At 57.2% G+C, this 14028-nt stretch overlaps 1 protein-coding gene across 9 annotated transcripts in view; it reads left to right on the plus strand.

Annotated features, from left to right (window-relative positions):
* The window catches only part of CFAP65 (cilia and flagella associated protein 65), a 36182-nt gene that overhangs the window by 18786 nt on the left and 3368 nt on the right, over positions 1-14028 (plus strand). For 8 of the 9 annotated variants that reach the window (XM_017343133.3, XM_008259174.4, XM_070070182.1 and 5 more), the window contains 13 exons: positions 641-796; positions 1028-1178; positions 1576-1704; positions 4089-4302; positions 4622-4750; positions 7243-7419; positions 7696-7762; positions 7947-8057; positions 11143-11334; positions 11421-11579; positions 12665-12808; positions 12985-13098; positions 13301-13408. In XM_017343133.3, coding sequence (XP_017198622.3) covers positions 641-796; positions 1028-1178; positions 1576-1704; positions 4089-4302; positions 4622-4750; positions 7243-7419; positions 7696-7762; positions 7947-8057; positions 11143-11334; positions 11421-11579; positions 12665-12808; positions 12985-13098; positions 13301-13408 — 1851 coding nt within the window. Of the gene's footprint in view, positions 1-640; positions 797-1027; positions 1179-1575; positions 1705-4088; positions 4303-4621; positions 4751-7242; positions 7420-7695; positions 7763-7946; positions 8058-11142; positions 11335-11420; positions 11580-12141; positions 12618-12664; positions 12809-12984; positions 13099-13300; positions 13409-14028 lie in introns of those variants that run through there. The other variant, XM_070070183.1, reaches the window with a different exon arrangement.

The following is a 14028-nucleotide window of genomic DNA, read 5'->3' on the forward strand; positions in this document are numbered from 1 at the left end:
TAGTGGTGCCACCTTCATCACCCCCATTTTACAGAGAAAAGACACTTAGATCACAAGTCAGGAGCACCGGGCTAGCGTTCCTGGTGCCAGGGCCCCGGATGTGAGCCCGCTGTGTCGTGCCTGTCCCCAAAGCCATGGGAATGCCAGCCAGGTGGTTTGCAGCCCCTGGATTTTGGGCTGAATGGGCGGCTCAGCAAGGGATGAGGAAGGGGAGCCCCGGAGGTCCCAGGGGCAGTCTGAGGCGGGGGTGCAAGCTAGAAGCCCGAAACACCAGATCCTGTCCCCAGCCCAGGGCCTCGCAGACGAGGTGGGGAGGCCAGACGTGAGACAAGAGCCCAGGGGACAGTAAGCGGGAGGTGAGAGGAGGCAGGCCCTCGGGGGCTGGCGCTGCTGCCCCCTCTGGCTGATGTCACCCCACTTCTCTGAAGTTCCAGTTTCTTAACGGAAAACAAGCCCCAAAAAGAACCCTGCTGACCCCTCCTGGGGCTGCGGGACCGAGCCCCACCCCCACCCCCCCCCAGGGAGAGGAGCAGTTCAGGCCACCCTGCAGGGGGACCTCCAGCAGCCAGGTGCCCGGGCTGGGGAGGAGGGAGCAGGGTGGCTCTGGAGGTCTCACGCACGTGTCTGCTCTGGGACCCAGACGCTGACATGGGTGTTCAGCCCTTTGGAGGAGACCAAGTACCTGTTCCAGGTGGGGATGTGGGCCTGGGAAGCCGGCCTGCCCCCCGGCGCCAAGCCCCCCAGCACCCACTACCTGCTGCGGCTGGTGGGCATGGGCATCTCCGGCAGCATCTCCGTGAGTGACAGGGCCCCGGGGAGGGGAACGCGGTGGCGGCGGCGGTGGGGTTCCAGGCCCAGGTGGGCGGGAAGGCCTCGGGGTAGGCGGCTCCATGAGGGCAGGGCGGGGCATTCCTTGGGCCTCCCCTGGACCTGCACCTGCTCGGGAGGTGCGTGAGGAGTGGGCTGGGAGGGCGGGCTGTGGCCCTGGGGGAGTGCCCATCCCCCAGCTGCCTGGCCGTGGCCTCAGGCAAAGGAGAAGGAGCTGGACTTTGGGAACATGCTGGTGGGCAGCGAGGAGAACAGGTCCCTGGAGTTCGGGAATGATGGCGACTGCACCCTCTATTACCACCTGCACCTGGAGCAGCACAGCCCAGAGGGCGACGCCGAAGACCCCCCTGGTACTCAGAGCCCGGGGTCCAGGGAGGCGGGGGCTGGGTGACCACCACACCATGGTTGGGTCCATCAAAGACTGCGTATATCCTGGTGCTTCCGTGTGGCTTCGGGAGAACCACGGTCCTCTCTGAGCTCCCACTTCCTCATCAGTAAAGTGGGGCTGAAAGCGGCCCCCCACCCCCACCCCGCGCAGGGCTGCAGGGCTGCAGGGCAGAGGAAAGGGTGAAGCAGGTGCCCGTGATGCAAAGAAGCATGGCACCCTCTGTCCCCACGGCGGGGGCGGGGGGGGGGGCAGCACTCCCACTGGCTGATTCAGGCCTGCACGCTGCAGCCTGGGGGGAGGGGGAGGTACCTGCAGGGCCTCTGCTGCCCGCCAACCCCACGTGCGCCATCCCTGAGCAGCTCTGCAGCTGGACCGGACGGAGGGCAGCCTGCCTCCCCACTCCCAGGACACCATCTGCCTGACTGCCTGCCCAAAGCGCCGGGGCCAGTACTCTTGGACTCTCAGCTATTCCCTGCTCTCCCACAGAGGTACCAGGGACCAGGCATGGGGAGGCGGGGCCTGCAAAGGGCAGGGGGAAGGCGGGGAGCTATACTGTGACATGGGCTGGGGGCGCCGATGCTCGGGATCCAGACAGAGCCGGCAGAGCCAGCAGGGTGTGCCAGGCCGAACCTTTGGGCAGCTGGTGTAGGTGCCGGGACCGGCCACCTCCATCCAGATGGGTATCCATATGTGTGTGTGTGTGTGTGTGTGTGTGTGTCTCAGCTGTGGAGGGCTTGGCGTGAAGAGTTGGGAGCTGTGGGGTCTGAGACAAATCCTCAGCCATCCTGGGCCTCCACTTCCCCCTCTGTACAATGGAGCTGTTGTCAGCTGCCCCCAGAGAGGGGGCAGGCACGTGGCAGGGAGTGAGCCCGAGCTGGGCTGCAGTGCGTGTCCACAGTGGGATCTTAGCACCTGTGCCCTGGTTTCCTCGTGTGTGAAATGGGAGGAATATGAGCATCCATGGAAAATGGAAAAACCCAGTGGGTAGCAGGAACCCAAGGACTTGGGCCATCACCTGCTGCCTTGTAGGGTACACGTGAGCAGGAATATGGAATTCAGAATGGAGCCAGGAGCCAAGATTTGAACCCAGGCACTCTGCTATGGGGTGCAGGCATTACAAGTGATATCTCAACCCTATACCAAAGGCTGGCAACAACCAGGGCTGGGCCTTGCCAGAGCCGGCAGCTGGGAACTCAATTCAGGTTTCCCCCATGCGAGGCCAGCACCCAAGTACCTGAGCCATCACCTGCTGTCTCCCAGGGTCCTGGAAATAGCAGAAGGTGGAATTGGGTGGAGTCAGACGTCAGGACTCAAACCTGGACGCCCTGGTCCAGGACACAGGCAGTCTGTAAACCACAGTATCAAATGCCTGCCCCTAAACTTCTCTTTTCATTCCATTCTCGCCAAACGTAGTGACACACAGGCCAGAAATGGGAATGCAGTGCCGCCACCCACTGCTCAGTGAAAGAAACTTGTCTCCAAGAGCCACGTAGTAAATGACTGTGTTTGCAGGAGGTGTCCAGAATGGACACATACACGGAGACAGAGGTAGATTCGTGCTTTCCAGGGGAAAGGAAGGGTGAACCGAGAGTGATGACCGATTGGTGCTGGGTTCTTTTTTTGGGATGATGGAAATTTTCAAACATTAGGAAGTGCACACAGCTCTGTGAATACACAGCTGAATTGCATGTGCAGAGGTTGGGTTTTAGGGTACCTAAATTTTATCCACATAATGCTGTTATTAAAAGTTAGTTTGGGGGCCGGTGTTTGGTCCAGTGATAAAGATGTTTGTGTCCCACACTGCAGTGCCTGGGCTCAGTTCCTAGCTCTGGCTGCTTCCTGGGAAGCAGCAGCGATGGCTCCAGTGATTGGGTTTCTGCCACCTGTGTGGGGGACCTGGTGGAGTTCCTGGCTCCGGTTCCATCCTGGCTCCGGTTCCATCCTGGCTCCAGCTGTTGTGGCCATTTGGGGAGTGAATGAAATAGGTATTCCCTCCTCTCAAAAAAAGAAAAAAATGTGGCTGGTGCCGCGGTTCACTAGGCTAATCCTCCGCCTTGCGGCACCGGCACACCGGGTTCTAGTCCCGGTCGGGGCGCCGGATTCTGTCCTGGTTGCCCCTCTTCCAGGCCAGCTCTCTGCTGTGGCCAGGGAAGGCAGTGGAGGATGGCCCGAGTACTTGGGCCCTGCACCCCATGGGAAACCAGGATAAGTACCTGGCTCCTGCCATCGGATCAGTGCGGTGCGCCGGCCGCAGCATGCCGGCCGCGGCGGCCATTGGAGGGTGAACCAACGGCAAAGGAAGACCTTTCTGTCTCTCTCTCACTGTCTACTCTGCCTGTCAAAAAAAAAAAAAAAAAAAGAAAGAAAAAAATGTTTATTTTATTTATGTAAGAGGCAAAGTTACATGGAGAGAGAGACAGAGAGAGACAGAGACAGAGATCTTCCATCCACTGGTTCACTTTCCAAATGGCCACAATGGCCAGGGCTGGACCAAATTGAAACCAGGAGCCAGGAGCTTCTTCCCAAGTGGGTGCAGAGGCCTAAGCACGTGGGCCATTCTCCACTGCTTTCCCAGGACTTGAATCAGAAGTGGAGCAGCTGATACTTGACATCCACATGGGGTGCTGATGGTACAGGTGCCGGCTTAACTGGCTGTGCCACGATGTCACTCAAATAAATAGATTTTTAAATTAATTGGAAAACAACTAACAGTGCATATTAAATGCAGGGAAATATGGAAAGCACTCAGAGCATATAGGTTTCAGAAAAGAGTCGGTGTGGTTAGAAATGGCTCGGAGCCCAGGGGCAGCCACTGCCCCCAGACCAGGGTCTTGCACGCTCTGCCTGCACCCCTGCTCCTCCTCTCTTTCAGACAACAAGGCTGGAGAGCAGCAGGAGCTGAGTCGAGTCACCCTGGAGGCTGTGTACCCCTTTCTCTCCATCCTGGACGTGTGCTCCATGGGCAGTGCCGAGGGCATCACCCGCAAACACCTGTGGCGCCTCTTCTCCCTGGACACGCTCAACAGTTACTTGGAGCGCGACCCCACCCCCCAGGAGCTCACCTACAAGGTGCCCACTCGGCACAGGTGAGCTGCGCAGGCCATGCAGCGCAGGGGCGGGGGGCAAGGTCTATGTGGGGCCTTTGTGCAGCCAGGCCCCAGCCCTGTCCATCAAGCTGCTTCCCATCCCCCATCCCAGTTCTTGCCCAGCCCTGGAGGGGCCTGGGGAAGACAGGATTCAGCCTGAAGTCTATGCAGCCAGCCCATCCCTGCCCCTGCGGTATGGAGTCCCCGATTCCCTGGACCCACCTGTGCCGGGGGGAGGAGGTACCCAAGCCAGCCCCCGTGGGAGGACCTCTTCCTGTCCCTATCCCCAGCTCTGAGCCCATTCCTCTGCCCTCTGCAGCACAAGCCAGACACCTCCGGTCCTCACTCCTTTGAAGCTTGACTTCAATTTTGGGGCGGCACCGATCAATGCCCCCGCCTCTGTGGTGCTCCTGACCCTGAAGAACAGGGGCGTGGTGCCCGTGCACTGGTAGGCTGGTCTGAAGGGGCCGGAGATGAGGCCAGAAGGGTGGCAGGGTCGTCTTCTCTCCCCGGGGGTAGGCCTGGATGCTGGGTCTCTGGGAAGAGTGGGCCTGGGTGTGGGGTGGGGCACAGGGGTGCTGTGCTTGCCCAACAGCCCTCAGGACCTGGTTCCGGCTGGGCTGCGTCGTGGGGTTGGAGGTGCCCTGATGGAGCCTGGGTGCCATGCCAGCAGCGCAATGCATGGGAAGCCGTCACCAAGCATCTGCTGGCACCAGGCACCGTGCTTTACAAGCCCACGAGCCTCAGGCACCCGCAGCCACCTGTGAACAAAGCCTCCTCTTCTGGCCCTTTCTTAGGGAGGCTGAGGGTCAGCGAGGCTAAAGAACCCGCCAAGGCTATGAACAGGAGGAGCCAGGCTCTGTCAAACCCGGGTTTGTCCAACTTTGGAGCAGACATGGTTAGGCAGCAAGAAGGCTCTGAGTTGCTCCTGAGTGGGTGCCCGAAGATCCCCATGCCCTGGGGGCTGGGCCTGTGTGGGCAAGGACACTGAGGGGTGGGGCGCCCGCCTCGAGTCCTGGAGGCCAGGCCTGGAGAGCTGAGCCTGGCGAGGTGGTCTTTCCTTCCACTGGGGCCCAGGAAACCCCACCTGCCCGCCAGGGCCAGCCGCCTCCATCTCCTAGCAGATGTCCTTCTGACGGCTTCTAGCCTGGCTCGGCTAAACAGAGGTGAGGAAGCAGCATGTTCTTCTAGGTCAGCCTCGGGAGAGGGCGCCAGGGGCCTGGCCTGAGAGTGAAATATGCACACAAGGGCATCTGTGGTCGGGAGAGCCGGGGGGCGTGCGGGGTGAAGGCGGGGTGGGGGCTGCATCATCAGGTGTGTGACAGCGGCTTTACCCACTATGCCAGAGTGCTGGCAATATGCATTTAAAAAGAAAGAAAAAAAAGATTTACTTATTTAAAAGGCAGAGCAATGGAGTGAGGGAGATGGAACCAGGAGCTCCATCCAGGTCTCCCACGGTGGTGGCAGAGGCCCAAGGACTTGGGCCATCCTCTGCTGCCTTCCCAGGTGCACTATTAGGGAGCAGGATTGGAAGTGGAGCAGCCAGGACTCCAACCAACGCCCATATGGGATGCCGGCATTATCACAGTGCCGGGCACCTGTGCACTCTTTATTCAAATAGATGCTGCCAAAATTCCTTCTAAAAGGTGGTAGCAGTTCTCTCTCGTCCTGCCTGTGTTTGAAGGTGTCTGTTCTTTCTCGGCCCAGCTGCGCTGGCTGTAGCTCTTCTTCACGCTCCAGGTGTGGAAAACTCCCAGACCGCTTCCCCGTGAGAGTTTCGCGCTGTTTCCCTGGCTGTGGCGCATCAGCCGGTGGCAGCCGTTCTCTTTTCCTTTGTTGGGTGCTCGCTGTTCACATCCGCTGCCCGCTGCTGCCGGGACTGTCGCTCCCCGTCTTCGTGGAGGAACGACACAGGACCCTGCGCTGTTCTTTCGTCTGCTCGGCCCTCCCCGGGTTTGCTGCTGGTTCTTCCCGGGTTGGCTACTATCCCCTCCACCTCCGTGGAAGGGCAGTTCCCCCTGGCCGCATTCCCCACTTCCGCAGGGGAGCGGCACACCGCCGGCCGGCTTTCTCGGTGGCTGCACGGGTTCCCTTAGATGTTCCCCATAGATGTTCCCGGTGCATGCCGTCTCTCTCCTCCTTTATAGTCCTCCTCCGCCAATCCCAACTCGGCTGCCCACACGCCGAGTACGCTGCTCTCCAATCAGGAACAAGTCCTACAGTTAATTGGTTGAACTGGAGGCAGCTGTGCGGAAGCTGTTTACTTCTCTCCCAGCGCCATATTGTGGGAGAGCAGATGCATAGAATAAGTCTTAATTCCAGTAACTTAGTCTAGTCCGAGCTGCTCCCCACAGGGACCAGCTCTGTGTGCTCTCTGAGAGTGAGCACCTCTCCTGTCCGGTTGTGACTCAGGGTCCCTTTGTCAATGATGCCGAGTGTGGCATCTGCACGGAGGCATCCAGGGCCTGCACTCCGTGCCCGGCTTTGCTTCTGTCTCAGGAACACCAGCCCTGCTGGGGCACCTGCTTCCCACCCTGTGCCCAGGGTGGCCTGGACAGCTTCCGGCGCAGGGAGGGGCCTCTGGCTGGTGCTGCCAGCAATCCTAGGAGCCTCAAATGGCCTCTTCCTCAGAGCTTTGCTGCAGAGGGGTTGGTGGCCAGCGCTAAGTGGCCCACATACACAAGCAACCGCCTCTGATCCTGGCACATGCCACTGGGAGTCCTTCCTAAGTAGCCTGTAGCCCTGCTTCTGTTCTTGGTTGTGGGACCATTCTGAAAGGAGAACCAACAGCAGCCACACTGGCTCAGCCATGCGCAAGACAGTTTGCCAATTGGAAGGATGAGGTGCAGGAGGAACAGGGATCAGAGCTCCACCCCTCTGCTTGGACTGACAGATCCCTTGCACGGCTTCAGGCCCCTTGCTTTGCACTCCCTCTCCCAGGTCCTTCCTCTTCCCAAGCGACCAGCAGATGGACCTGGAGCTATGGGCAGAGCAAGCAGAGTTTGACTGCACTGAGCTCCACCAAATGCGTGTGCAGGACAACTGCATCTTCTCCATCAGCCCCAAGGCAGGGGGCCTGAGTCCTGGGCAGGAGGAGATGGTGCAGTTCAAATACAGGTGCTCCCCCACGCCCACCCCACCCTGCACTCCCTGGAGACACCCTTCCCCTGGCCTTTCACTGCATGACTCCAGAGCACCCCAATGGCCAGCGCCCTGGGAGGACCAGCTTCCTATCTCCTGGAGAGGTCTAATTCCCTTTGTTCCTTGTACCACCTCCACTGAGCTGCTCCCAAGGGGTAGCCGGCTCAAAGCCATGGGCATGCCATGTCTATTTGCTCTCCCACTTCACCAGGCCTCAAGCACTCACTACTGGACTTGTCTCCCCTCTTCCAGCCACGTATTCACTGGCACTGACCGCCTCCCGGTGCTCTTCAAGGTGTCCCACGGCCGGGAGATCCTGGTATGGCCCCAGCACCCTGGGTCTCAGGCTGGAGTGTGTGTGTAGGGGGAGAGGGTGCTCATGGGACAGCCAAGAGAAGAGCAGGGAACAGAGACTCCCCTGGGAAGCTGGGGTCCAGCTCTGTCTGCTGCCTGTGCCCTTTCCCCCAGGGAAGGATGCCTCCCATGAAGCTTTTTCTCTCCAGCTAAATTTTGTAGGTGTGACAGTGAGCCTGGAGCAGAAGTACGTGCACTTCACCTCCACCAGCCACCAGTTCATCCCCGTCCCCATTGGAGACATGCTGCCTCCACGGCAGGTCAGTGGTCTGTGTCGTCCTGGGCACTGGGAGGCATAAGCTTTGACCCCTGCCTGTCTGTGTCAGCCCTTGACAGGGAGGCAAAGACGCTGCCCTCCAGAAGCACCTAGGAGGTGGAGCTGCTAGGCTGAACCCCCAGGTTGGACAACTGGGGACACTGAAGCCAAGAGATGTCAAGTTCCTTGATGCTTGGTACTGAGCCCTTTTGCTAGAACCATTCGCAAACCACAGTGGGCTACTTCTTCCCCCAGCAAAAGCTTCTTCCTACTTCTTTGACCATGAACCACACTGATATATTTTATTTTACATATGCCTGCATTCACACACAACTGCACCAGAAGTGTCACAAATCAACAGCTCAGCTACTACGTGCAAAGCACAAGACGTGACTCACTCAAGGGACATAGACTTCCCATTAAAAGATCTCAGCCACAGGGTGGACAGCACTGCTACCAGAAGGGTGTCTTTCTAGAGGGTGAAGAACCGGAATGTGAATCCACAGGAAACTGTAGACTTTTCTTTCTTTATTGATCAGACAGAATTCGGCTCCTTTGCTCTGAAATTGTCCATCAGAAATGTCCAGGAGGACACATCATGTTTCCCCAAAGCTTTCAGATCTGTGAAATTTCCAGACACCAAAAATCCGCATGTTTCTGTGCAGGGGTCTCCAGCTACTCAGCCTCCAGCCTGAGAAATGAGTCCCTGGCCCCAAACTCTGTTCACCTCCATGCACCATTTGCACTGTTCCAGGGGCCACACTAGGGGCTGTTACAGTGAAGTTGGCATTTGCTGAAAGGAGATGAACTGGGGAAAGAAATAGATTTTGGACTGAAAAGTTTGGTTTTGGCCAAGTTTGAGATGTTTGTGAGACAACAAAGCAGGTAGTCAGGTAGAGGTTGGATGCAAGGTGTCTTAGTGCATTCCAGCTGCTGTAATGAACAGAAATTTTTTTTAAGATTTGTTTATTTGAAAGGCAAAGTTACAGAGGGAAAAGGAGAGACAGAGAGAGAGAGAGAGAGATCTTCCATCTGCTGGTTCACTCCCCAGACGTCTGTAATGGCTGGAGCTGGGCCACCCCAAAACCAGGAGCCAGGAGGGGACCAACCACTTGGACCATCTTTCATTGCTTTTCCAGGTCATTAACAGGGAGCTTGAGTGGAAGTGGATTAGTCAGGACTAGAACTGGTGCCCGTATGGGATGCCAGTGTCATGGGTGGTGGCTTAACACACTACACCACAATGCCAGCCCCCAGAAATTTATTTCTTACTGTTCTTTTAATTTTTTTATTGAAAGGCAGAGAGAAAGAGAAAAACAGATAAACAGAAAACTCCCTTTGATTGACTCACTTCCCAGATGCCTGCAACAGCCAGGGCTGGGCCAGACCAAAACCAGGAGCTGGAAACTCAATCCAGGTCTTGAACATGGGGGACAGGGACCCAAGTACCTGATGCCTCCCAGGGTCTGCATTAGCAGAAAGCTGGAATCAGACGCAGAGCCAGGACTCAAAGCCAGGCCACCTGCTATGGATTGTGGGCATCCCAAGTGGCATCTTAAATGGCTGCACCCAATGTCAGGCCCTATTTCCTACTTTCCAATGAGGAGAAGTCCAAGAGCAAGTGTGGCAGATCCAGTGTTTGGTGAGGGCTCTTCCAGTTCATAGATGGCTCTTCACTGTGGTCGAGGGGGCACAAAGCTCCCTTGGGCCCCTCGTCAAGGCGCTCATCCCATTCCCGAGGGCCCCTCCTTCATAGTCTCACCACCACCTAAAGGCCCCACCTCTTAGCACTATTGCCTTGGGGGTGGCTCAGCCCACAGCACCACGCCTGGAGCTCAGAGGGCTGGGCCAGGATAGAGAAGCCAAGCCTGCTTACTCGGGAAGGACGCCCTCAGTGCAGGCGAATTCTTCATGGCCTCTGGCTTGTTTTCTCAGCGCTGGGAGGGAGGACTAGCTCAGATCTCGGATTTCGTCCAGGGTGACTCTGAGATTCCCAACTTTGGGAGTTAGTCTTGAGTCCCTCAGAGCTTCCCTTCTGCCCCAATACCCACCTCTCTCTGATGGCAGGCATGGAAGGGGGCAGCCACTGATTAGAACGGGAGCCTATAAAGTGCTGAGGGGTCTGGGTGGTGGACACGTGGACACTTCCCTGTGCTATGGCTTTCGTGTTAGTTTGGAGGCTCAATGTCCCTCAGAGGCCTCCAGGGTGGTGCTGTTGGAAAGTGCAGGTTGGGGGAAGTGACCTTGGGGAGATGAGGCCTCGTGGGAGGTCCTTGGGCCACTGGGGGTGTGCCTTCTACAGGTGGTGCTTGCAAAAAGATTGCCATGAAAGCCGGAGTTTGGGCCTGACTCGGCTCTCTGCTTCCTGGATTGCCATGTGGTCCTTGCTCCGCACACATCACCATCGACCACAGGCCCCTAGCCAGAACCAAAGCCTGCTCTAGGCCATGTGGCTTTGAGCCTCCAGGACTGTGAGCTAAGAAGTTTTTTTCTCTGTGTAAGTTAGCTGCTTCTGGTATTTTGCTATTGTAATACACCCTAAGTCCTGACACAAACCCAAGACCCAGGTTCCCTTAGGACTTCACAGAGGGGGCCGGCGCTGTGGCATAGCTAGTAAAGCCACTGCCTGTGGTGCTTGGGGCACCAGTCCGAGTCTCGGCTGCTCCTCTTCCGATCCAGCTCCCTGCTGTGGCCGGGGAAAGCAGTAGAAGATGGCCCAAGTGCTTGGGCCCCTGCACCTGCATGGGATACCTGGAAGAAATTCCTGGCTCCTGACTTCAGATAGGCTCAGCCCTGATCATTGTGGCCATTTGGGGGAGTGAACCAGCAGATGGAAGACCTCTCTCTCTCTTTCTCTCTTTCTCTCTCTGTAACTCTGTCTTTCAAATAAATAAATCTTTTTTTAAGAGTTTGACAGGGGTAAATTGAGTGCCGATAAAACAGACCACCCCTTAAACAGGATTACTGCACACCCTGACGTGGAGTGGGCTGACAGTGTAGCCGCACACTTCTTGGGGTCAAACCATAAGGGAAACCAGCTCTGCGGTCCTGAGCTGTGGCGGCGTTTTGCCTGTCTTTGTCCCCTGCAGATTTATGAACTCTATAACGGTGGCTCGGTGCCCGTGACGTACGAGATCCAGACCAACATCCTGTCCCAGGTGCAGGAAAAGAATTTCGATCACCCCATCTTCTGTTGCCTCAACCCCAAAGGGGAGATCCAGCCAGGCACCACCGCTCGGACCCTGTGGATATTCTCACCCATCGAGGCCAAGACCTACACTGTGAGCACTGCAGGGTAGTGGGCGGAGCTGGCTTCCCCAGCAGGCCTCGCTCTGACCAGTCGCTCTGTGTGGCCCCAACTTCCCAGGTGGATGTGCCCATACACATCCTGGGATGGAACTCGGCCCTCATCCACTTCCAGGGAGTGGGCTATGACCCCCAGATCATGGGTGACACAGCTCCGTTCTACAACATCTCCTCTTGGGACAGCGGTTCCACACACTCTAAGATGTTGGTTCCCGGGCAGGTGAGGAGACAGGGAGCTGGGAAGCCTTAGGCCTTGGAAGGGAGGCACGGGGAGCCGGGGAGGACATGAGACGGAGTTGTGGAGCTACCCACACGGAGGTGGGGCCTGGAACCAGCCCTCCCATGGACTTAGAAGGCACTACCAGCTCCTGCCACCGAGCGCCCACAGGTGCTCCTGCTCAACCACTCCCCTCACTGTCTTCCACCCACCCTCTGCTCTGGGCATCAGGATAGGGAAGTTGGAAGGTGTAGGATGGCGAGGTCCCGTTCTAGGTGTGATCTTCATACATAACAGTCTCTGCCTGGACCTAGATGGGTGTTGATGAAAGATATCTATGGTGAATAACACTGTGTTTAGTTCATGTGCCCCTCACTGCTGGGAGGTCTGACGCACTCACCCACCAGCCCACCCTTTCATCACTCATCCATCTCCCCATTGATGAATCTACCCATTCACTCATCAGTGCATCCATCCACCCATTCACCCATGAGCCCATACACTCACTTCCCCCATCCACATATCCGCCTGTCCACCTACCACTGGAATCCTCCTACTACTCCAGGATGAGTACCACGGAGGCCTGAGGGACACAGAGAAGAGCCAGAGAAAATCCCTGCCCCGGCTGCACACAGCGTGTGGTCAGAAAGTGTTGCTTCTGCGTGGTCTTCCAGACATCCCTGCAGCAGCTCCTGTTCTGGGTAGTGAGCATGCCAAAGGCTGGCCGCCCATTCATTCACAACTCTCCCTCAGAGACCCCAATTGTGTTGGCTTTAGCTCTGTCTTCCCTAAGCTAATACTAATTCAACCTTTACAAGCCTATGTTAACTGTTGAAATCCTGGGCTCTAACATGAGACTGTCTGGGCTTAGCCCAGCCATGCACATGACAAACTTTGGAAAAATTCTTCCAATCCTTGAACCTTAGCAGCCTGTCTGTAAATCGGGGACAACAGTAGTGCCCGTGCGATAGTGCTGTGAGGATCAGAAGCGGGGAAGGCACCTGACCAGGTCGCAGTGACTTGTAGTGGCCGTGTGGCTACTCTTTCCTCACCGGCTGAAGTTTCTGCTCGGCTGTCTCCATCACCAGAATGTCGTCCTGTCCCAGTCTCACATCTCCCTGGGGAACATCCCTGTGCAGAGCAAGTGCAGCCGCTTGCTGTTCCTCAACAACATCTCCAAGAACGAGACAATCGTCTTTGCCTGGCAGCCAAGTTCTGTAGACTTTGGGGAGGTGAGACCCCTGTGCCCGTGGGTTCAGAACCTCCAGCAGGGCTGTGGACTCATCCCATCCCATCTATCCCACCCTGTGCTCTCCCAACCCATCCCACATGGTCCCATCCTATCCCACACCACCCCATCCAGTCCCATCCCCGTGAAACCCCAGAGTCTTCTACCCCAAATCAACAGGTCTCCGTGAGTCCCATGGAAGGAGAGGTGGCTCCCGAAGAGACTGTCCCGCTCGTGGTAACGTTGAAAGCCTCAGTGCACGCCAGCTTCTACAGCGTGGACCTGGTATGCAAGGTAGGAGGCAGCCGGAGACCACGTGGGATGGAGGTGCAGCTCTCCGTCCTGGGGGTGAGGTGGGCTCTGAGTTTCCCAGACCCCCAGAGAGGTGCAGGAGCTAGCCCTGGGAAGCATGGGGAACCCACAGCACAGGCCAGAGCATGCCTCCCCTGCAGCTCCCCCAGCCCTGGACCTCGTCTCCTCTCGCCCTGGGCTGCAGGTGTACCGGCAGAAGCTCATGAAGCGGTACCACAAGGAGCTACAGGAGTGGAAGGATGAGAAGCTGCGGCAGGAAGTGGAGTTCACCATCACAGACAGGGAACTGAAGGTGAACCAGGCTGCGCGGGCCTCGGCCACTCCGATCTTTCTGACTGGCCTTAGCGGCGGGGACAGGGTGGTGAGCTGATGTGGCTGTCCGTGCAAAACTGACCAGCCTGTCCTAAGAGACCACTCCATTCGTTGGGCTCCGTCTGCACAGCTGCGTGACCTTATTTAACTTGGTCTCAGCTCCCTCACTGGTCAAATGAGGGTCACTTGACATCGGGGATGTGCTTCATGATCATCCAGAGTTAAGGTACAGATGAGACAGGACTGCCCCGAGGTCCTGAAGCTGGCTGTCTGGAGTGGAGCATTCTCTCCCCTTTTCCACACATTGGACATTTTCCATGCTATTAAAAAGGTTAAAACTATTTTCCTAATGTAAGTAAAATAACTGCTCCTCACCATTGTTGTGAGGATTGAATGAGTTACTACAGGCAAAGGGCCTGCCACCCACTCTACATGGGCTCCTCGGACTTGGTGGGACCCCAGCAACAAACACGAGATGGAGCTTCCACCTCGGTCCTCAGCCAATGTCAGTGCCTCCTGGTGCCAGACTTGGCTGTGGGGAGGCACTGGACTTGGCCGTGCTCCTCCATCACCGCGGTGGCCACCACCCTGAATCCTTAG

Source organism: Oryctolagus cuniculus, chromosome 3 (assembly GCF_964237555.1).
Source record: "Oryctolagus cuniculus chromosome 3, mOryCun1.1, whole genome shotgun sequence".
NCBI classification, from domain to species: domain Eukaryota; kingdom Metazoa; phylum Chordata; class Mammalia; order Lagomorpha; family Leporidae; genus Oryctolagus; species Oryctolagus cuniculus.